The sequence below is a fragment of the Nansenia antarctica genome (genome assembly GCF_963989245.1).
Source record: "Nansenia antarctica genome assembly, chromosome: 14".
Classification (NCBI taxonomy): Eukaryota; Metazoa; Chordata; class Actinopteri; order Argentiniformes; family Microstomatidae; genus Nansenia; species Nansenia antarctica.
The window spans coordinates 29,995,418-30,020,019 of NC_137684.1; the positions used below are offsets into that span (position 1 = coordinate 29,995,418).

Consider the following 24,602-nt stretch of genomic DNA (forward strand, 5'->3'; position numbering starts at 1 on the left):
ATGCTCCGGCCTCCAAGCAGATCCAGTTGGTTCGAGATTCATGTTGCTGACACCGAAACTGTGTGTGTGTGTGTGTGTGTGTGTGTGTGTGTGTGTGTGTTTGGGACAGGGATGGGGATGGGGATGGCAGAGGAGGGGGTTGTTGGGCTGTTTTGAAAATGTGCAAGTCAGTGTTTTGAAAGAGCAGAACAGGCCACTCCCTCCAGGGCAACAGGCGAAGCCGTGTCTTTTCGTTGTGTCCATGTCCGACCTGGTAACAGCGGCCCAACAAACTAAACAAAACACAAAGAAGAAGCTACCGGAGGTCCAGCCAGAAGGTCTGTACACAGTTCATCTGCCTCCCTGCGTCTCTCTCTCTCTCTCTCTCTCTCTCTCTCTCTCTCTCTCTCTCTCTCTCTCTCACCCATCCCCTTCCTCCCCCCACAGATGCCCTCTGCTCGCGGTCCCGTTGGTAACGGTTCCTTAAGGTTGAAGTGAAGCGTGTTTCAGGGGTGAGGGTTCTAGCGTGGGGTGTGTGTGTGTGCGTGTGTGTGTTTTTAGGGGGTCTCTCTCTAAGGCAGTGGAGATGGGGGACAGAGGACATGGAAGGGAGTACGACCAGGGGACGACAGTTGGAAGAAAACAGTTTGTTGTGCTGCTTTAGAAGGGCGGGGGTCGAACGCTCCCTCCACGTTTCACTGTCAAATGAACGATATCCAGCCATCGATTCTAGAATAGAATTCTAGAATAGTTCTAGAATAGAACATATCGATGCCTCGTGACCTTATTTCAACTGTCTTACCCCCATCCGAACCCAACATAAGCTTGTTTTACACCGTTGTATGTGAACAATGGAATTGTAACACACACAATACTCCTGTCATGTCACTTTTGGTTAAAACCATAGTTTTGATCTCAGGGTATAGCCAGGGGTCCTTTGCATCCATAGCTCAGTCTAGGAGGTCTGGTGTGGTTCTCCAGAACTATCCGTACGGAAAGACCCGGAATAGCGCTTGGTTTGTTGTTTTGAATCCCAGATTGTCTCAGCTCCATTCAAGTTCCCCCTTCCCCCGCCTCCACTGTGTTGTGTTGTGTGTTGTGTTGTGTGTTGTGTGTTGTGCTGTGTGTTGTGTGCTGTGTGTTGTGTGCTGTGTGTTGTGTTTTGTGTGTGTTGTGTGTTGTGTGTGTTGTGTGTTGTGTGTTGTGCTGTGTGTTGTGTGTGCCGTCCATATCTTAAAAAAGCAATTAAGGTTGGCTAGCCCCCCTCTCTCTCCGCACCCACAAACACTTGCGTTCCTCCCACACATTCTGCATCCACCACTCCTCCTCCTCCTCCTCCTCCTCCTCCTCCCTCCCTCCCTCCCTGAGATTCCTCCTGATCTCTCTCTCTCTCCGCCCCCCCGCCCCCCGCCCCACCCACCATCCATCTTACTCGTCACTTTTCAAAACCTCTCCCGTCTTAAACATTCTTCTCTTGCCTCTTCCTCCCAATCTCTCTCTCTCTCTCTCTCTCTCTCGCTTTCTATCCCTCGTCGTTTTCACAGTGTGTGTTGTTCCGTGGGGGGGTGGTGTGGGTGCAGGGGGGGCAGCAGGGCCTGGATAGGGGACTGGGGGGTGGTGGAGGTGGTGGTGGTGGTAGTGGGGGGGGTGGGGGTGTGAGGAGGGGACTGTTGCTGTTGTTGGTGGTGTTGTTGGTGTTGGTGTTGACTCCGGGCGGGGCCGTAGTACGGGATGGTGGGGGGCGTGGAGGGGAACACGTAGGGAGCGGAGACAGAGGGAGGGGCGGTGGAGGAGGAGAGGGAGAGGGTGGAGGTGGGGGAGGAGGGCGCGTGGTGCCCGCCCCCCGCGGAGAGGAGGAGGCCGCCGCCCATGTGGTGGTGGTGGTGGTGGTGGTCCCCCCCGCCCCGGCCCGGCGTCTCAGCCAGCACGGGCTGATTGTAGAAGAAGAAAGCGCACTGGTGGATGAAGGACTCGATGATTGTCTGGTAGGTGCGCGTGGCCGTCAGCGCGTCCATGGTGGTGAAGTCGGGCCGCATCAGCGTGGGCCAGAAGCAGATGGACAGGTTCTCGCTGGTCATCAGGTTGGATCGGTGGTTCTGGCTCACCCTGGGGGGGGGAGGGGGGAGGGGGGGGAGAGAGACAGAGAGACAGAGAGAGAGGGAGAGAGAGAGAGAGACAGAGAGACAGAGAGAGAGAGAGAAAGAGATTGGTGCTCATTCACAAATTCACCCAAAAACATTATAATATGTAGTATTATTAGGGGAAAAAGGGGGAATTATTATTATTAGGGGGATTTTATCCAAAACAAGCAAGATGAAATCCAACGAAATGGCGAGTGAGACTATATAGGGGGGCTTGTTTCACACCAAAAAGGTTGAGAAAAAACATGACACGCAACAGACGCTCGAAAGTGTAGAACTGTTTAGAATTTAATGGACCTATCGCTAAGCCACGCCCCCTTTGGAAACTCAGACAAACAAACAACGCTTCACTGACAGTGACTGACTGACCGACCGACCGTGACTGAATGACATTCAATGACTTACAACGGCGGGAGTTGGCACATTTCTGATTTCTGATTTACCACAGCAAGTAATAGACCATATTTTTTTAAAGATGACAAGAATATTTCGCCTAGAAGCTTTTCACCATCAGATATCAGCGAGTTGTTTGTCCGTTTGTCAGTTTTCTGCCTGTAGTGACTTTTGCTGTGATATGATTGGACAATTTCTATTTTGGGGGACCGTGGCTTAGCGATAGGTCCGTTAAGACGACTAGAGATGAGTCAAAGGGCTGACGCAGCCTGTGAGAGGGTGGTGAGGTCCCGGGGGGGGGGGGTGACAGTGTCAGAGTAGAGTCAGCAGGAGCTGTCACAGAGCAGGGCCCAGTCTCGCTGACTGACTGACTGTCACTTACTTGTTCAAGTGGTTGATGACGTATTTGAAGACGTCGTAGTTCTCCCTGGGGAACCGCCGGAGAACCTCCTTCATGGTGTGGAACCTCTGCTCCCTGTCGTTGATCTCTGGAAGAGAGAGGGAGAGGAGAGAGAGATGAGAGGAGGGGAGAGAGAGAGAGAGAGAGATGAGAGGAGGGGAGAGAGAGAGAGAGAGAGAGATGAGAGGAGGGGAGAGAGAGAGAGAGAGAGATGAGAGGAGGGGAGAGAGAGAGAGAGAGATGAGAGGAGGGGAGAGAGAGAGATGGGTGGGAGGAGGAGGAGGAGAGGAAGAGAAATTAAAGCAGGTTAGTTAGAAATGAGGGGAGGAAGAGAGGGGAGGAAGAGAGGGGAAGAAGAGAGAGAAGAGAGGAGGAGAGAGGAGGAGGAGGGTAAAGAACAAAACAAGGGGCAGAAACATGTCTGTCACTGGCAAACTGCAGTCACTGTACAGAGAGGACTCCCTGCAGCACACAGCAATGACCACATGCTACTGAGCACACACACCCATGTACTACACACACACACACACACACACACACACACACACACACACACACACACACACACACACAGTCCTCATGGTGTCCAGCAATGCCAGGAGAGAGTCTGACATCACCCCTCTAATCACCATGACATCACAGTGTCTCCTGTGTGTCCATAACAGCCATTATGGAGCAGTCACACTCACTATACACACTCACTATACACACTCACTATACACACACTCACTCGCTCCACCCCAGCCCCTCTCTCCCTCTCCCCCCACCCCAGCCCCTCCCTCCCTCCCCCCCCCACCCCCCTCCACCCCCATGTCTTACTGAAGGCCTCCCCCCACCCCCTCCACCCCTCCCCCCTCCCTAGCCCCTCCCTCCCCCCTCCAACCCTAGCCCCTCCATCCCCCTCCCCCAGCCCTCCCCCCTCCCTCTCTCTCTCCCCCATCCCCTCCCTCCCACCCCAGCCCCTCCCTCCCTCCCTCCCCCTCCCAACCCTAGTCCCAGGTCTTACTGAAGGCCTCCCCCTACCCCCTCCCACCCCAGCCCCTCTCCCTCCCTCCCTCCCCCTCCCACCCCAGTCCCATGTCTTACTGAAGGCCTCCACCAGGTCTATCTGGTGGCTGTAGGGCACCAGGGGTCTGGCAGCTCAGAGAAGAAGCCCTTCATGGCGCCGGCCACCGTGTTCAACGTGAAGTCCTTCTCCACCAGGTCCAGGTTATGGTCTACGAGACAGAGAGAGAGGGAACATGAGAATACACACACACACACACACACACACACACACACACACGCCCGCGCACATCCAAACACACATCCCATTGGACGCAGGTCCGGCTCAGTATAGGGGACACACAGGGAGAGGATGTAGTGGAGAGGGGGGTTAGCCTAGCATCAGCAGAGGAACAACACAACTGCACACACACGCGCGCACACACACAACACACACACACACACACACACACACACACACACACCCTTCACCGACATGAGCTCACTGTTAAACACAGAGAGGGAGAGGAAAAGAGAAAATGAGAGAAAGGGACTTAATTAAAAAGCCATTTTCTCATTAACTCCCTGTTGAAGAAAGTAGAGAGAGAGAGAGAGAGAGACAGAGAGAGAGAGAGAGAGAGAGAGAGAGAGAGAGAGACGTCCCAATTGTCTACCCTTTTCCTGGACGTTTTCCACTCATCCTCTCCCCAGCATTGAATTTAAAGGCCTACGATTGGATAAAAGAGCACTGTGCTGTAGGGGCGTGGCTAAGTGCTATCTTCAGTCCCAGCTATAGGGGAACCGGTCCTTCTTGTGTGATTGTACTGTCGTCTCTTGGTCCAAGGTTCATCCATCGATTGGACACTTTATCTCTGACCACCATCGCCAGATTCATACATACACACACACACACACACACACACACACACACACACACACACACACACACACACACACACACTCTAGAACACGGTCAAGACTCACCTTGGTCAAACTGTCTCTGCATGCTGTCCATCTCCGACTTGTTCCCGCTCACCCTGTAAATGCCCTCTGTGGTTATACCTGAGAGGGAGAGAGAGAGAGAGAGAGAGAGAGAGAGAGAGAGAGAGAGAGAGAGAGAGAGAGAGAGAGAGAGAGAGAGAAGAGAGAGAGCGGGGAGAGGGAGAGGGAAGGAGGGAGAGGGGAGAGGGAGAGGGAGAGGGAGAGAGAGAGAGAGTGAGGTACATTATACTTCTCATTCAGCTGTTTCGGCACAAAAATCATCAAGCCAGCTCCCAGGAAGCCTACATACATGCAACATACATACATGCTAAATACGTACATTCACCAGTTTTCGCTGTTGCCTTCATGTATTGTAATGTGTGTCCATTCTATAAATTCTAATTCTATGGTTATGACGTGTTAGAAACACTTGTATAGACGCGACAGGGGTTGTAAAAACATTTGGGCACGTTAGAAATCTGTCTCAGGCATTTTGTGTGTTCAGGCATTTTGTCCCCACCCTTCACACAGGCCATTAGGAGTATTTATTCACCTCATAGAGAACCACTACGGGGTTTGCGGAAATGCTTTGGTGCATTGTGGCCTGCTGGGGCTACCGTAGTACAATGCACATACAAAAATACTTAATGTACTCTGCCCCACGTAAGAGGAGATGGGGAGGGAGATGGAGAAAGAGCGAGAATGTGAGAGACAGAGAGGGGGGAGAGAAAAGAGAGAGAGAGAGAGGGAGGGAGGGGGAGAGAGAGACAAAGACAAACACAGAGACAGGGAGAGGCACTAGGAAATGAGGAGGCTCTCAGTCAAGGCGTCTGGCATCGATCGCCCCCCCTCCTGACGATCAATTATCCACAAAAGCTTTTCTAGCCAGGCTCCAGGGGCACGGAGGGATGGAGAGAGAGGGGGGGGGGGGGGAGGAGGTAGAAGGGAAGGGGAGGAGGGAGAGATAGGGGGAGATGGAAGGAAGGACAGGACAGTGAGCGGTGTACTGAGGAGAAAAGGGAAGAGGAGACGGGAGGGATGGAAGAAAGAGGGGGGGAGGGAAGGAAGAGGGAGGGGAGAGGAAGAGAGACGGAAGGACAGAGACCTGGGGTGAGGGGGGAGTGGAGGGAGAGCGGGTCGGAGGAAAGGCAGAAGATTCGGTGGTAGAGAGAGAGAGAGAGAGAGAGAGAGAGAGAGAGAGAGACAGAGAGAGAGAGAGAGACAGAGAGAGATAGAGAGGGAGACAGAGAGAGAGAGACAGAGAGAGAGACAGAGAGAGAGAGAGACAGAGAGAGAGACAGAGAGAGACAGAGAGAGAGAGACAGAGAGAGAGAGAGAGGTATGGAAGGAGGTGGGGGCCGCGGTTGGATAGTGTAAAAGGTCAGAGGTCGTGACATCTCGAGACATCCCATCAACCTCCTTGTTCTGAGCGACAGCCGTTTCCTGGGGTCAAACCAAGCGGCACCACTTCCTGTGGTCCGTGGCCATACCCCATCCACTTCCTCTCTGACCTTGTCGCAACAACTCACTCCTCTCACCATCTGGAAGAAAGTTGAGCAGTAGGGACTCATTCCACTTATATCCCCAGTAATCTTGCAGACCCGTACCGTTTGGTTTTTAACCATTTACCAGACCCTTTTTATCCAAGGGGACTTACAATTAGAGATTACCGGGACAGTCTCCATGGAGTAACTTCGGGCTAACTTGGCACCTTACTCCAGAGCACACTAGTGGTGGTGTTCCCAGGTGGTATTTGAACTCATGACCTTCTGATCAACAAATCAAATCAAATCAAATTAAGTTTTATTTGTATAGCGCATTTCTCACAAGATGCAACTCAATGCGCTTTTCATACTGACAGAGCCGCAAGCAGGCAAAGGTAACAAACCTGTAAACCTGTAAACCTGTACACTATGTAGCCAGGAAATGTCCCTTGCAGCCCTCTACTCATAGAGCGACTACTACCAGTTTGCCTACCAGCACCCAGCGGTGGCCCCCAAACCCCCACCCCCCCGGGGGGCCCCAGCTGCCCCACACACCCGACCCGCCCCACCACCAGCACACCCGGCCCAGCCAAGCAAGCACAGACCATAATAGCCCCGCACCAGGCTAGCCAAGCAGTTGCCCCAGCGGTGGAACAGACCAAGCACACGGGGCGGCTGGGGGCCCCCGAGGAGAGGTCAGAGGACCACCGGCGCATAGCAGTCCAACTCACTCTCCACTCACGCCTCCTTCTAAACTGTTATCAGCCCATTCTGGGCGGGGCCGAGAGCAAACATGACGTGAAGAGAAAATCTCCCCCTTCCTCCCTCTTTTAGCATTCCTCTTGAAAAGAGTCTTCTTGTAATTAAGTCACAACAACCCTCCTTGGGCAACACTGCAGTCAGCTCTCAAAAACAAGAAAAAATAAAAAGAAGCAATTAAATAGGGGAAACAGGAACATTTCACTTGCCAAGATTTTCTTAAACAAGTAAAAGTATCTCAAAACTAGTGCAGTGAGACTAAAAACAAGCCTCTATCTCCTGGATTTAAGATGTTACATCTGACTGAGATGTAGTGTTTGCAGTGTGTCGCTGCGCCACCAGATGGTAGAGAGATCCATGCTGCCTTACAACCCTGCTGGGAGGAAGGATAGACTGCTTCATGTACACACAGGCACACACACACACACACACAGGCACACACACACACACACACACAGGCACACACACACAGGCACACACACACAGGCACACACACAAACGTATGTATGCACGTTCTCACACATGCACACACTCTCACATGCTCACACACACGCACACACACACGCACACACACACACACACACACACACGCACACACACACACACACACACAGGCACACACACACAGGCACACACACACAAACACACACACACGTATGTATGCACACACTCTCACATGCTCACACACACGCACACACACACACACACACACAGACACACACACACAGGCACACACACACAGGCACGTGCACACACACACACGTATGCACGCACATATGCATGCACACACTCTCACATGCTCATGCACACGCACATGCACACACTCTCTCTACACACACACAGACACACACACAGAGGCACACACACACACGCACACACACACACACACACACACACAGTTATAAAGATCCTGAAGCCATGTCACACTGTAGCCGAGCCCAGATGTGAAGGTTCCGTCTCAGGGTTCCGTTGCCGCCGGTGACCAGAACAGCGTTTTTTTTTAAAGGTCACATTGGAGATACGCTGGCCACTGCCCTGTCTGTCACTGTGGGGCTACGCTACCGCGAGGAGGCCAGCCCACACATTAGTATCATACAGCCACAAGGAGAGAGACAGAGAGAGAGAGAGAGAGAGAGAGAGAGAGAGAGAGAGAGAGAGAGAGAGAGAGAGAGAGAGAGAGAAAGTAAGGGGGGAGAGAGAGAGAGAGAGAGAGTAAGGGGGGAGAGAGAGAGAGAGAGCACACACTCAAACTCAGCGTATAAATAGAGACACACAATGCTGACATGGTTTCAGGAGCTTTACAACTAGACTGTGTGTGTGTGTGTGTGTGTGTGTGTGTGTGTGTGTGTGTGTGTGTGTGTGTGTGTGCAGGAGGAGTAGAGTTCAGAGACTGTAGGAAGAGAGATAAGAGAGAGGAGTGTGGTGTCATAGTGATCACACCCTGACTGCTAGAGAGGACCGCAGGAGAGAGAGAGAGAGAGGGAGGCAACCAAGCGTAGTTTAGGGAGAGAGAGATGGGGGGGGAGAGAGAGAGAGGGAAGGAAATAAAGAGAGAGAGAGGGAGACCGAGAGAGAGAGAGAGACAGGGTAATGGGTTACTCAGACAGTCAGTTATGGTAGACTGATTATTGATGATGACGTGTATTTTTGGTATAGGAGGAAAGAGAGAAGGAGGTGTGGGTGTGTCAGTTCCATAGCGTCACACTGCCCACACACACACACACACACACACACACGCGCCCACCCAGAATAAGACTGCATGTGTTCAGCGAGGACAGTGACACTACTGAATGTCATCATGCCATCATGGACTACTCATCAAATTCACTGCACAACCAGAAGTGTGTGTGAGTGTGTGTGTGTGTGTGTGTGTGTGTGTCAATCCATGCTGTCTCAGCCTGAGGGTGTCGCTACAAGGCAAAGCGTCTCTCTATGATCAGTCGTCAGTCGTGTCATCCGGGGTGTCTTTTGGCGCCCCTGGAGCAATTAGCGGTTAAGCGCCTTGCTCGAGGGCACATACAAGCTCCCTCCTGAGGCGTGGATCGAACCAGCGACCTTCCGATTGCTAGCCGGCCTCTAGGCTGCCGCCGGACATGAGTGATCTTTGGACTTGGGTGATTTTTGGACTTGAGGCTCATGAGGTCGTAGTATATTCAGGGTTCCCCCACCTTCTGAAACATCAAACTCAAGCACTTTTCAAGGACTTTCAAGACTCAATTCCCTCAAATTCAAGGACCCAACACAGCATAGTTTGAGACAGATCTAGATGAGAATTTATATAATAGGAACTATCCGCTCACAGACAACAATTAAAAAGAGAGGCTTGAATGTGTGAACACTAGATGGTCTCTTGCCTTCTCTACCACAGCACAGCAAAACAATATATTGTGAAATATGTGTAAAGTTAAGCAATACAGACTTATTTACTAGTTGAGTAAGCTTGAGCTAAGTAAAATATTTGTTAATATATTTTTTTATTTTTGAGAGAGAGAGAGAGAGAGAGAGAGAGAGAGAGAGAGAGAGAGAGGGAGAGAGAGAGGGGGGAATTCAAGCACTTTCAATAACCCATGTCTATTTTCAAAAACTTTTAAGACCTTGATTTGTTTTCTCTCAAATTCACAAACTTTCAAGGATTTCAAGGACCCGTGGGAGCCCTGATGTAATACAGAGTATCGCCGTGGGAGCCTGTATCAGGCTGGATGTAATACAGAGTATCGCGGATCGACAGAAAACCACCATCATACGACTGCTCAGGAAAAACACCCACGACGAACAAGCTACCCATGACAACCACACATTTGGCGACGAGCACTGGTCTGCAGCAGCATGTCACTTCTCCCGGAGTACACACACGCACACGCACACACACACGCACACACACACATACGCACACGCATCCCAAAGATCGCTCTTATTTCCTGCTGTCTAATATTGATCGGAACTAAGGGAGCTATCGGGCAGAAGGAGAGGCTAGGCATCCTGTCCTCCATACACCGATAGAGACAGGACAAACACAGGGAGGGAGGGAGGGGGAGGAATGGGGGGGAAGGATATAGAACAACTTGGAGGAAGGGATATGAGTGGATATGAGTCGGTTGAGTGGATGGAGAGAAAGAGGCGAAGGGACAGAAAAATGTGTTGTGGGCGAGAGGAGAGGAAATGGAGGATTTAGGGGGGTGAAGAGGGGGAGGGAGGGAGGTAGAAGAGAGGGAGGGAGACGGAGGGGAGGGAGGTAGAAGAGAGGGAGGGAGACGGAGGGGATGGAGAGAGACATCTTGGCCTTTCCCTGACCTGCGTGAGTGAGTGTGTGTGTGTATGTGTGTATATGTGTGTATGTGTGTGTGTGTGTGTGTGTGTGTGTGTGTGAGACATTGGTCAACATTTAGGGTGAAGGCAATCTCATCCTGAAACTGTGAGTAACAGCGACGTGAACTGACGTCTGGGGGCGTGTCTCTAAGCCCTACGGTAGAACCATGGTGGTGCGAAGGCCTGGGGTCTGAACCTGCTACCAGAAGGCCTGGGACCTGAACCTGTCTACCAGAAGGCCTGGGACCTGAACCTGCTACCAGAAGGCCTGGGACCTGAACCTGCTACCAGAAGGCCTGGGACCTGAACCTGCTACCAGAAGGCCTGGGACCTGAACCTGCTACCAGAAGGCCTGGGACCTGAACCTGTCTACCAGAAGGCCTGGGACCTGAACCTGTCTACCAGAAGGCCTGGGACCTGAACCAGTCTACCAGAAGGCCTGGGACCTGAACCAGTCTACCAGAAGGCCTGGGACCTGAACCTGCTACCAGAAGGCCTGGGACCTGAACCTGTCTACCAGAAGGCCTGGGACCTGAACCTGCTACCAGAAGGCCTGGGACCTGAACCTGCTACCAGAAGGCCTGGGACCTGAACCTGCTACCAGAAGGCCTGGGACCTGAACCTGCGACCAGAAGGCCTGGGACCTGAACCTGCTACCAGAAGGCCTGGGACCTGAACCTGCTACCAGAAGGCCTGGGACCTGAACCTGCTACCAGAAGGCCTGGGACCTGAACCTGCGTACCAGAAGGCCTGGGGCCTGAACCTGCTACCAGAAGGCCTGGGACCTGAACCTGCGTACCAGAAGGCCTGGGACCTGAACCTGCCTACCAGAAGGCCTGGGACCTGAACCTGCTACCAGAAGGCCTGGGACCTGAACCTGCTACCAGAAGGCCTGGGATCTGAACCTGTCTACCAGAAGGCCTGGGATCTGAACCTGTCTACCAGAAGGCCTGGGACCTGAAGCTGCGTACCAGAAGGCCTGGGACCTGAACCTGTCTACCAGAAGGCCTGGGACCTGAACCTGCTACCAGAAGGCCTGGGACCTGAACCTGCTACCAGAAGGCCTGGGACCTGAACCTGCTACCAGAAGGCCTGGGACCTGAACCTGCTACCAGAAGGCCTGGGACCTGAACCTGTCTACCAGAAGGCCTGGGACCTGAACCTGCTACCAGAAGGCCTGGGACCTGAACCTGCTACCAGAAGGCCTGGGACCTGAACCTGCTACCAGAAGGCCTGGGACCTGAACCTGCTACCAGAAGGCCTGGGATCTGAACCTGTCTACCAGAAGGCCTGGGACCTGAAGCTGCGTACCAGAAGGCCTGGGACCTGAACCTGCGTACGATGATTCATCAGAAGAGGCATTACAAAAGGAATGCCCTGACCAACACGTGGACAGGCCACCAGACTGCTGTTGACGACCTCACAGCAACACAACGTAGAGTGGAGCTTTGTCACGTGTGGATGCTCTCACCAACTGTCACATTTAAAATCCTCTGTTGCCAATACTATCCATGATTTATACAACAGTTAGTTCTGACTAAGTAATTTGATTGGACAAGAGGCATTCCATGAGTGCCGATATACAGTATAACAACACTGGGACTCTTAACTATATGTATCACTCCGCCGCACAGATGTTCTACTAAATGACCGTTAATTAGACTACATGTTTGTGTTCAGGTTACTAGGCAACAGTCTATTTGAAGTTCAGTTGCAGAACTATTTTTCTTTATTTTTATGATTAAATAAACAAACAAATCCTAATCTGTTGTCGCTTATTACTGTTAACTAATAAACGGCGCTGTAGAACTGTTGTATAAAAGCAATATCACACAAGAGGGAGTGAATATCAGCACGGCTGTGATTGACTTCGGTACTCGTACCTACGACCGAATAACAGCCGTGCTGATATTCAGTATAACAGCACTCCCACTCGTGTGATATTGCTTAATTGAATCGCAAAACTGTTCTACTGCGGGAGGGGGGGGGGGGGGGGGGGGTCTATCCAGCACTGTTACATAACTACGGTGGACGCATGAACAGGCCAACCTCGTACATCTCAGCTTGGCTCAGCTCTGGAGTGTGAAGTAGGTTTTAGGGTACCAAAGGATGTCTATTCGGTTGTTAAATCTGACGTCACGCGTGTTGTTTAGCAATTTCCGGGTCCAAATAAAAAATTCCCTGCACCAGAGTACCAGTGTACTAAAGCACCAGAGTACCAGTGTACTAAAGCACCAGAGTACCAGTGTACTAAAGCACCAGAGTACCAGTGTACTAAAGCACCAGAGTACCAGTGTACTAAAGCACCAGATTACCAGTGTACTAAAGCACCAGAGTACCAGTGTACTAAAGCACCAGAGTACCAGTGTACTAAAGCACCAGAGTACCAGTGTACTAAAGCACCAGAGTACCAGTGTACTAAAGCACCAGAGTACCAGTGTACTAAAGCGGTAGAATGACAGTTTTTTTTCCCATATCGTCAGCGTCTTTGAGCCTCGGAAAAGCGCTATACAAATATAATGAATTATTATTATTACTGCGGCATTTCGAAGAGAGCGCCTCAGCCAACGTTGGACCCGGCAACACGTCACGACTTAACAACCCAATAGCTCTGCAGAAACGGCCCTGTGGTACCAAACCATGAACTAGGAGGCAACTTATTTATGACATGAATGAGTGACGGCCTGCAGTGATGGAGGATCACAACTGTACCTCCCCCCCCTGAGCTGGTGGAACACGCGCACTCACGCAACGCTACACACACAACACACACACGCGCAGCACACACAAATCTGTGGTAACTCCCATCGGCGTGAGTAACAGCTGGTGTTAGACTGAGGGGGGGCAGCAGGACGGGGGGGCAGGGGGGCAGGGGCAGGGCAGGCAGGCAGGCAGGCGGGCACCAGGGCAGAAGCACCAGGACCTGGGGGGTTCAGGATACGCTCTGCCCATCTGTACCCCCAGTCCCACAGGGGGAGGGGGGGGTGGGGGAGGCAACAGTCAGGGAACCTGTGCCGGGTTAACCTTTACTATACACACACGCACTCGCACACACACACGCACACGCACACGCGTGCGCGCACACACACACACACACACACACACACACAGACACACGCACACGCACACACACCACTATAGGCACACTCCACACACGACATATGGTGGATGAACAAGGTGAACATGGCCTCCAGGTGTTACAGAGTGACGGGCTCGCTCGCTGCCTGTCAGACGCTGAGGCGACAGGTGGACAGACCCAAAGGTCGTGGTTTCATGGTCGTACCAGAATACAAACAAATACAAAAATACAAAAAAATGGACCTTTCGATCCAATACTGCTGCTGTGCATCCATTTTCTGTATTACCGAATGTTTGTAAACGTGTATCAAAAGCCGCCCACGCCCACGGCTGTGGACAACACAACATGGTATCCATTGTCACACTGCGTCAAACGTTCCACGCTGCCACAGCCATTTGTGAACAGTGCATGTTCTGGACAGTCTGGACGGATTGATGGCAGCTGCTGGACTGAAAAAATCAGGTGTAGTGCTGAGGCACAAATATGTACATTTCAAGCCTGCAAACTGTGACACTTTAAATAAATGTGAAATAATACTATTGTGCAATATGACAACCCTAGTCGTCTATCTGTACAGTATAGTATAGTGGATAGTGTACATAGCCTTTATTTATGTAAACCAGCTCCTTCCCTTCTTGTGATTTTTTTTTTCCCCTTTCCTAACACCAGGGGAGCCACCCCTCCTTAATTTCGTTGTTTGGTACCTGTACTGTAGCAATGACAATAAAGTCCATTCATTCATTCATTCATTCATGTATATTTCAGTATATTTCTAGCAAAGAGAATGTTTCTAGCCATGAAGTTCAGAGGTATGGAGTTCACAGAGAGAGCAACTGGTCACATGTAGCTGATTTTTTTCTGAGTTTAATTAGAGACAGGTTGAACACACTGGGATCCAACAGCGTTTGTTTTCCGTTTTCTGGGGCATAACAGAGACCTGTTTATGTCAGATTTAAATTAATTAGTTCATCCTTTTTTTTTTTCTTTTTTTCTTTTTGCAGTGTGATGCATTTACTTTGAGTTTCCCATGATTGTAGTGGATAACTAAACGAAATATAGAAATAATCTTAATATTTAATAACCCAAGCGTCCTTGGGTTTTTGAAAGGCGCTATAGAAATTATTATTATTATTATTATTCATATCAATATAATAAATGTTGTAAATTAATCCGTTTGCAGTTTTCTTCCTCTGATGTGATATGGCAGTGGTATCAAGTATTGTGATACTGAACTGGTGTCGAGGTAAAACATTTTATAAAATAATAATAATAATAATAATAATAATAATGTTGCTACCATGGCAACCCAGTGTACAGTGACATTCAAAAGCCTCATTGTATACACACAGACACATTGCTTACCTGTGGAATCAATTCTACAGTTAACATCCAACACAAAAAACATTACCTGGATGCCTGCAGGCTTATTGTAGCAGACTTACTGGCCAATCTAGAACCCCTGTAGTCAAATAGTTGTGTTTACTACCTGTAGTCACATACGCGCCAGACCAGACTAGATGATCGTGGAGTGAAGATATTATCAAAGCATACGCGCCTGTCGATCACCCGTACGCTTTGATAATATCTTCACTCACGATCATCTAGTCTGGTCTGGCGGCTCACGCAAACATAGGTCACATAGGTGTGTTTCCTACCTGTAGCTTCGATAAAGCGGATGCACTTGTCGATGAAGACAGGTATGGGTCGGTCAGGTGACACCACGTTGACCAACGGCACGCCAAAGTAGTTGCTCTCCAGTGGCTTGGAGATGGAATGTCTGGGTTTGGGCCGCGGTTTCTGAGAGAGAAAGAGAGAAAGAGGAGGATGAGGAAAAACAAAAAACAAAGGAGGAGGAGTGGGGCTGTTTTTTATTCCGGCATTTCGTCCCTTTGAGGAGACTGATTGACTTGAACAAGGATCACATGGGCAGGTTTCAAAACGCCTTGGTTGGGGGCCAATTCCAATTCCTGCGAGTTGAATGAACAAGACATGGAATTTATCCATAAGGTAATTCAATCCTTACTTACTCCACACACACACACACACACACACACACACACACACACACACACACACACACACACACTAGCCTTGACGACAGATTCATATGATGAAGACATCATATATTCCTGTGTGTTTGTGTGTGTGTGTGTGTGTGTGTGTGTGTGTGTGTGTGTGTGCTACTCCCTCCATCTTTGCACTGCCTCCCTCAGACCATTTCTATACGTGTATACGGCTTATAGTTGAGGGGCTCGAGTATGAAACCCTATTGTAATTGAAGGAATTATCATTCATATTATGCGTAGGCCCCTCAGCTCTATACAGTCAAATCCGACCGATCAAAGACGTTCCTGTCTCATTACCCTGATCAAAACCAAATATCTGTCTCCTTCTTCATGGCTCTCGCATCTTTTGACCTTGACCATTTGATACCTTTGATGATGTCGCTTCAATGGCCTGAACTCCTAACTGACCCAATTACATGTATGTTTCACTACCTCCATCCTCATCTCTGGTGCATCTTATTACATAAACCGCGCCCCCCCCCCGCCCCCCCTCCCTTTTCTAGCACCATGCGTACTCCTGAAAAAACTGTTCTTCTTTGCTGTCTGCATTCAAACCACAGGCGAGCGAGAGGGAGAGAGACAAATCGCTTTCAGTTGTCCACACCTGATCCTCGCCTTGATGATAAAGCTGAAAGAAATAACTCACCAAAAGGAAGTCAAGTCCAACAAAGGGGTCGTGATTGACAGCACGAGAGGAGCTACAAATCATCAAAGACCCCAGCCACCCCAGCCACAGTCTGTTTGAACTGATGCCGTCCAAAAAGCGAAGCCTCTTTCAGAGCCTCAGGGCCAAAACTCAGAGGCTAACCAACAGATACTCATGAACAAGCCCACTGTAGACAACTATACAGACTACCTAAACCTTAAGCTCACAGCCACTTTACTACTTGTTCTATCTACCAGTAGCACCGTGCCTTCTCACACATTGGCAGATCGGCTGTTCGAGCCCCGGCTGGCCACATGTCGAAGTGTCCTTGGGCAAGACACTGAACCCCCAAAATTGCTCCCAGTGAGCGGGCCGGCGCCTTGTATGGCAGCTTGCCGCCATTGGTGTGTGAATGTGTGTGTGAATGGGTGAATGAGAGGCCGTTGTAAAGCGCTTTGGAGCAGCTTTGGAGCAGCAAAAAAGGCGGTATAGAAGTGCAGTCCATTTACCATTTACCATTTACTAACCAACAGCAGCCCTACCCTTCACCACACACTAGACTCAGACCCAACAACATCACTGTTATCAGTCAATTCCATAAGTGCTGACAGATCGTGTCACTCTCCCGTAGACACAGTCAGTCCTCAGACGACAGCCCAATATGGAAGCGGTCGGCGTGATACCGTTACAGAAACACCATCTATTCCCTGGGTGTCAAGAGTCGTTCGTGTGTGTCACGTGACTTAGCCAACGCTGCATTCAGACCCTCTCTTCTCCCCTGCAGTTTTTCCCTGCTTGCCACTCCCCTATGTTACTGACAGAGACAGGAAATGTCGCCACTGCTGAGAAGACAAAAGAGACCCTCTACCACACAAGGCAAACAAAGCACATCCATAATAAACCACAGATACACAGACACACAGGACACACACACACACCTCTATCTCTCTCTCTCGTTGTCTCTCTGTGATTTCAGCACTAGGGGTATTTGAATGGAACTAGGTGACGCTGGAATTTGAAACATTCCACTTGTCGGCTGAGGGGGGTTGAAAAAAATGTTGCGGGAGCCGAGAGAGAGGGAAAGAGAGAGAGGGAGAGAGAGAGAGGGAAAGAGAGAGAGGGAAAGAGAGAGAGAGGGAAAGAGAGAGAGAGGGAAAGAGAGAGAGAGGGAAAGAGAGAGAGAGGGAGAGAGAGAGAGGGAAAGAGAGAGAGGGAAAGAGAGAGAGAGGGAGAGAGAGAGAGGGAAAGAGAGAGAGGGAAAGAGAGAGAGAGGGAAAGAGAGAGAGGGGGAAAGAGAGAGAGGGAAAGAGAGAGAGGGAAAGAGAGAGAGAGGGAGAGAGAGAGAGAGGGAAAGAGAGAGAGAGGGAAAGAGAGAGAGAGGGAAAGAGAGAGAGAGGGAAAGAGAGAGAGAGGGAGAGAGAGAGAGAGAGGGAAAGAGAGAGAGAGGGAAAGAGAGAGAGAGGGAAAGAGAGAGAGAAAGAGGAAATGTTTCCGGCTCCAGAATAAGGAGGAGGGAGGAGGGGGGAGAGAGAGCCAAGCCCTGCCAAGCTCTGTTCAGCCAACCACTGAATCTGAGGATGAGAGGGGATTTAACTAGGAGAAGGGCTTGGCTGGGGTTTCAGCTGTGTACTCATCGTTGTTGCTCAGGTTTAAATACCAATAACAACAATAATATACACGATAATAATAGCCCTTTGTTATAATCTGTACATCTGGGATCATCTTACCCTACAAGGGTAACAGGGGTTGCCAAACTTTGTTGTCTCGCAACCCCAAACTGACAATCGTGTCCTGTGACCCTAACTAGCTGACTGCGGGGTAGGCCAACACATAATAATGACGTCCAAGACACAAGGACAAACGTCACTAGTCAAGCAAGCTATCACTGTCATTGAATGCAGCAGCCCTTTCAACATGTCAGAGCGCTTTACAATGGCCTCTCGTTCACCCATTCACCTACAGCGTAACGCTCCATCTCGATTCCAGTGCTTCTAGATCTTAAAAAGGTTCTGTATGTAACATTTACACTTTCTAAAGGCTTCCACAAGGTTGTCATGACTACGTTTAATCGGTATAGTACATTTAATTTACTTTCTAAAATGAAGTGTCCTACACAACACTTGGTTTGTATACCAAGGCGGTGTTAAGTACAGTATAGTATAGTGGATAGTGTACATAGCCTTTATTTATGTAAACCAGCTCCTTTCCCTTCTTGTTTTTTTAGTTTTTTTTTTCTTTCCTAGCACCAGGGGAGCCACCCCTCCCAAATTTCGTTGTTTGGTACCTGTACTATAGCAATGACAATAAAGACCATTCATTCATTCATTCATCATTCATTCATTCATTCATTCATTATGTCCAGGGGTGTTCTAGGGGAGTGGACTCACAGATCTTCGCCTTTCTGTCTCCGGTGGCTGCCATCTTTAACACTACAACAGCCGTGCCAATATACCTTCTAGTAGAGCCGCCTTGGGGGTCAAATAGACCCCCTTTTTAGAATGTAAATCTGCTATTTACACACAGAGGTCACTAGAGGGCGCTTCTTTTTTTTTTGCCTGCCTCCTACACAGAAAAACAGCAAAATAGCTTTATACTATCTTACCCTGAAGTGGTTTTGAAAATGTAAGGATACTGGGTGGTAGAACGCACATATCTAGGAAAAGTCATGAAAGGAGGGTCCTGACATTCTTACTCACAGGGGTCACCGTGACCCTCACGGCTCTTCTAGTGTTAAATCTTTAATCTTTAAACCGATGCGTGCATTTAGAAACACAACAGCTCGTTAGGGAGGATGTTGTTGTCTGGAAGTTGAATTGCACCGCGGTGGTGAGAGAGGTGGCAGATTTATTGACAAACTTAAAAAGCTCCTTAAAAAAAGAGAGAAGAAGTCGAAGCATAGGATATGAAATACAGTAGGAGCGACAGGAGCGAAAAAACTATATGAAACTGTAAAGGAAAAAAGCCTAAATAGAGAATTGGATCGTCACCACTGTCTGAGAACACATAAATCACTTGGCTGCTGGATATAGTCCTGACAGGCCTGGTAATTACACACACACACACACACACACACACACACACACACCACACACACACACACACACACACACACACACACACACACACACACACACACACACACACGGAGAGTTCAATGTCGTTTAAAAATGTCACACACACACACACACACACACACACACACTCTCTCTCTCTCTCTTAGGTGGCACTCTGTGTGTGATTGGGAGGCATGGAAAGCAGATAACAGTGGCTGGTTGTGTCAAAGGTTTCAGGGCTCTGTGTGCATGTGTGTGTGTGTGTGTGAGAGAGAGAGAGAGAGAGAGAGAGAGAGAGAGAGACAGAGTCAGAGACAGAGACAGAGACAGAGACAGAGACAGAGACAGAGACAGAGAGAGACACAGAGAGAGAGGGAGAGAGAAGCAAGGAGAGTGGAGGGGGAGTGTGTGAAAGAATGCTGGTGGTGCGACGTGTGTGAGAGGAAGTGGGAGGGAAGGAGGCCGACACTCGTATGGACACCCGTGTGAGTCCCATAAATCACTCTATCCCTATATCAGGAGGGAAGGAAGGGAGGAAGAGAGAGAAAGGGGCTGAGGAGAAGCGAATTGGCATTTTTTTGGGTCACAGCTTGATTAATTTCCACGTAAATAGATGTGGTCGGACTGATTTCCTTGCAGGACAAGCTAATGTCATTTTTTTTAGACCTAATAACTGAAACTTGGGGCCTTTTGAATGAATGAATGAATGGTCTTCTTTATTGTCATTGATATAGTACAGGTACCAAACAACGACATTTGGGAGGGGTGGCTCCCCTGGTGCTAGGAAAGAAAAAAAAAACTAAAAAAACAAGAAGGGAAAGGAGCTGGTTTACATAAATAAAGGCTATGTACACTATCCACTATACTATACTGTACAGATAAAACACTGTGCTGTACTCTATGCTATGCTTTTTAGGCCTTGTAAATCGGATTGCTGGATTTTAGACTTTAAGGCTTTTTAAGACCAGCACGGGAACCCTGACTCTGGTCATGTTCAGTAGGCTGTAGACATGTTCAGTAGGCTGTGGACATGTTCAGTAGCCTGTGGACGTGTTCAGTAGGCTGTGGACGTGTTCAGTAGGCTGTAGACGTGTTCAGTAGGCTGTAGGCATGTTCAGTAGGCTGTGGACGTGTTCAGTAGGCTGTAGACGTGTTCAGTAGGCTGTGGACGTGTTCAGTAGGCTGTAGACGTGTTCAGTAGGCTGTGGACGTGTTCAGTAGGCTGTGGACGTGTTCAGTAGGCTGTGGACGTGTTCAGTAGGCTGTAGACGTGTTCAGTAGGCTGTGGACATGTTCACTAGGCTGTGGGCGTGTCCAGTAGGCTGTAGACGTGTTCAGTAGCCTGTGGTCATGTTCAGTAGGCTGTGGACATGTTCAGTAGGCTGTGGACGTGTTCAGTAGCCTGTAGACATGTTCAGTAGGCTGTGGTCATGTTCAGTAGGCTGTAGGCATGTTCAGTAGGCTGTAGACATGTTCAGTAGGCTGTAGGCATGTTCAGTAGGCTGTGGACGTGTTCAGTAGGCTGTGGACGTGTTCAGTAGGCTGTGGACGTGTTCAGTAGGCTGTAGACGTGTTCACTAGGCTGTGGGCGTGTTCAGTAGGCTGTGGGCATGTTCAGTAGGCTGTGGACGTGTTCAGTAGGCTGTGGACGTGTTCAGTAGGCTGTAGACATGTTCAGTAGGCTGTGGTCATGTTCAGTAGGATGTAGACGTGTTCAGTAGGCTGTAGACGTGTTCAGTAGGCTGTGGACATGTTCAGTAGGCTGTAGACGTGTTCAGTAGGCTGTGGGCATGTTCAGTAGGCTGTGGGCATGTTCAGTAGGCTGTAGACATGTTCAGACATGTTCAGTAGGCTGTGGACATGTTCAGTAGGCTGTGGACGTGTTCAGTAGGCTGTGGGCATGTTCAGTAGGCTGTGGGCATGTTCAGTAGGCTGTGGACGTGTTCAGTAGGCTGTAGGCATGTTCAGTAGGCTGTAGACGTGTTCAGTAGCCTGTAGACGTGTTCAGTAGGCTGTGGACGTGTTCAGTAGGCTGTGGACATGTTCAGTAGGCTGTGGACATGTTCAGTAGGCTGTAGACGTGTTCAGTAGGCTGTAGACATGTTCAGTAAGGCTGTAGACATGTTCAGTAGCCTGTGGACGTGTTCAGTAGGCTGTGGTCATGTTCAGGAGGCTGTAGGCATGTTCAGTAGGCTGTAGACGTGTTCAGTAGGCTGTAGACACGTTCAGTAGCCTGTGGACATGTTCAGTAGGCTGTAGACGTGTTCAGTAGGCTGTGGACGTGTTCAGTAGGCTGTAGACGTGTTCAGTAGGCTGTGGACGTGTTCAGTAGGCTGTGGTCATGTTCAGTAGGCTGTGGACATGTTCAGTAGGCTGTGGACGTGTTCAGTAGGCTGTGGGCATGTTCAGTAGGCTGTAGACATGTTCAGTAGGCTGTAGGCATGTTCAGTAGGCTGTAGACGTGTTCAGTAGGCTGTAGGCATGTTCAGTAGGCTGTAGACGTGTTCAGTAGGCTGTAGACATGTTCGGTAGGCTGTAGACATGTTCAGTAGGCTGTAGACGTGTTCAGTAGCCTGTGGACATGTTCAGTAGGCTGTAGACATGTTCAGGAGGCTGTGGACGTGTTCAGTAGGCTGTAGTCATGTTCAGTAGGCTGTAGACGTGTTCAGTAGGCTGTAGTCATGTTCAGTAGGCTGTGGACATGTTCAGTAGCCTGTGGACGTGTTCAGTAGGCTGTAGGCATGTTCAGTAGGCTGTGGACATGTTCAGTAGCCTGTGGACATGTTCAGTAGGCTGTGGGCATGTTCAGTAGGCTGTGGACGTGTTCCGTAGGCTGTGGACATGTTCTGTAGGCTGTGGACATGTTCTGTAGGCTGTGGACATGTTCAGTAGGCTGTAGACGTGTTCAGTAGGCTGTGGGCATGTTCAGGAGGCTGTGGACATGTTCACTAGGCTGTAGACATGTTCAGTAGGCTGTGGGCATGTTCAGTAGGCTGTGGACGTGTTCAGTAGGCTGTAGACATGTTCAGTAGGCTGTGGACATGTTCAGTAGGCTGTAGACGTGTTCAGTAGGCTGTAGGCATGTTCAGTAGGCTGTGGGCATGTTCCGTAGGCTGTGGGCATGTTCCGTAGCCTGTGGGCATGTTCAGTAGGCTGTGGACGTGTTCAGTAGGCTGTGGACGTGTTCAGTAGGCTGTGGACGTGTTCAGTAGGCTGTGGACGTGTTCAGTAGGCTGTGGACGTGTTCAGTAGGCTGTGGACGTGTTCAGTAGGCTGTGGGCATGTTCAGTAGGCTGTGGACGTGTTCAGTAGGCTGTAGTCATGTTCAGTAGGCTGTGGTCATGTTCAGTAGGCTGTGGACGTGTTCAGTAGGCTGTGGACGTGTTCAGTAGGCTGTGGGCATGTTCAGTAGGCTGTGGTCATGTTCAGTAGGCTGTGGACGTGTTCAGTAGGCTGTGGACGTGTTCAGTAGGCTGTGGACGTGTTCAGTAGGCTGTAGACGTGTTCAGTAGCCTGTAGTCATGTTCAGTAGCCTGTAGACGTGTTCAGTAGCCTGTAGACGTGTTCAGTAGGCTGTGGACGTGTTCAGTAGGCTGTGGACGTGTTCAGTAGGCTGTGGACGTGTTCAGTAGGCTGTGGACGTGTTCAGTAGGCTGTAGTCATGTTCAGTAGGCTGTAGACATGTTCAGTAGGCTGTGGGCATGTTCAGTAGGCTGTAGACGTGTTCAGTAGGCTGTAGACATGTTCAGTAGGCTGTGGACGTGTTCAGTAGGCTGTGGACATGTTCAGTAGGCTGTGGACGTGTTCAGTAGGCTGTAGGCATGTTCAGTAGGCTGTGGGCATGTTCAGTAGGGTGTGGTCATGTTCAGTAGGCTGTAGACGTGTTCAGTAGGCTGTGGGCATGTTCAGTAGGCTGTAGGCATGTTCAGTAGGCTGTGGACGTGTTCAGTAGGCTGTGGGCATGTTCAGTAGGCTGTGGACATGTATGTTCAGTAGGCTGTGGGCATGTTCAGTAGGCTGTAGGCATGTTCAGTAGGATGTGGACGTGTTCAGTAGGCTGTGGACATGTTCAGGAGGCTGTGGACATGTTCAGTAGCCTGTGGACGTGTTCAGTAGGCTGTGGTCATGTTCAGTAGGCTGTGGGCATGTTCAGTAGGCTGTGGACGTGTTCAGTAGGCTGTAGACATGTTCAGTAGCCTGTGGACATGTTCAGTAGCCTGTAGACATGTTCGGTAGCCTGTGGGCATGTTCAGTAGGCTGTAGACATGTTCAGTAGGCTGTGGACATGTTCAGTAGGCTGTGGACATGTTCAGTTGGCTGTGGGCATGTTCAGTAGGCTGTAGACGTGTTCAGTAGCCTGTGGTCATGTTCAGTAGGCTGTGGACATGTTCAGTAGGCTGTGGACGTGTTCAGTAGGCTGTGGACATGTTCAGTAGGCTGTGGACATGTTTAGTAGGGTCTGGGCATGTTCAGTAGGGTCTGGGCATGTTTACCTGCAGTAGCAGAGCACCACTGACCACATACAGCAGGGCGGCGCTAGAGAGGCCAGAGTGAGAGGCCGACTAGCAACCGTGAGTCGCTGGTTCGATCCCCGCCTCAGGAGGGAGCTGCAGCAATGTGCCCTTGAGCAAGGCACTTAACCCTTCACTGCTCCAGGGGCGCCGATTATGGCTGACCCCTGTGCCTAGAGGCAAAAATCCCAAACTCCAACAATTGACTGACAAGTTGATTGCCATGGCGATACATCAGTGATACAGTCACAAGGTCTGACTTTAGATATAAGTGTTTTATATTATGCCACATATAAAACTGTATGAGGTATGATATATTTTAATGTTTGATATTTGTAATTTAAGTATGTTTTATATGTTAAATGTTATTTGTAATGTAGCCTATGTTTTAAATGTGGACCCCACTAAAAGTAGCTCATGCCTATGGGCATAGCTAATGGGGATCCTTCCAATAAATAAACAAATAAATAAATAAACACAATAAACTTCCTGCAGTGAGGCAGCGAGGGAATGGTCTGAGGATGTACTTACTGAAGAAGAGGAGGAGGAAGAGGCCAAGACAACTGATGTCAGTAGCAGCTGACGCTGGTTTGTAATTTGTGAATAGAGAGTGGGCTGTTGTTGTTGGGGTTTTAAACAACCAGGATAAAACACAACGACTATAAAAGAAAAGAGGGAGGGAGGCAGGGGGGTGGGGAGGGAGGAGATTAAATTAAACTCACCCTCTTTCAACTCTCATTAAAGCCTTCACTTAGCAGAGCAGCGAGTGAAAGAAAGAAAGGCCTTTGCCTGAAACTGACGAAATATAACATAAATTCTC

The 24,602-nt window shown here is 49.7% G+C and overlaps 2 protein-coding genes across 2 annotated transcripts in view; one reads left to right on the top strand and one right to left on the bottom strand.

Moving 5' to 3' along the window:
* The window catches only part of egln2 (egl-9 family hypoxia-inducible factor 2), a 646,007-nt gene that overhangs the window by 190,245 nt on the left and 431,160 nt on the right, over positions 1 to 24,602 (top strand). The gene's annotated exons all lie outside the window — the stretch shown is intronic.
* arhgap35a (Rho GTPase activating protein 35a) overlaps positions 1,409 to 24,602 on the bottom strand; it is a 73,108-nt gene continuing 49,914 nt past the window's right edge. Inside the window, 6 exon segments of the mRNA XM_080545399.1 lie at positions 1,409 to 2,085; positions 2,896 to 3,001; positions 4,000 to 4,041; positions 4,044 to 4,130; positions 4,882 to 4,959; positions 15,162 to 15,303. Coding sequence (XP_080401525.1) covers positions 1,518 to 2,085; positions 2,896 to 3,001; positions 4,000 to 4,041; positions 4,044 to 4,130; positions 4,882 to 4,959; positions 15,162 to 15,303 — 1,023 coding nt within the window. The 3' untranslated portion in view covers positions 1,409 to 1,517.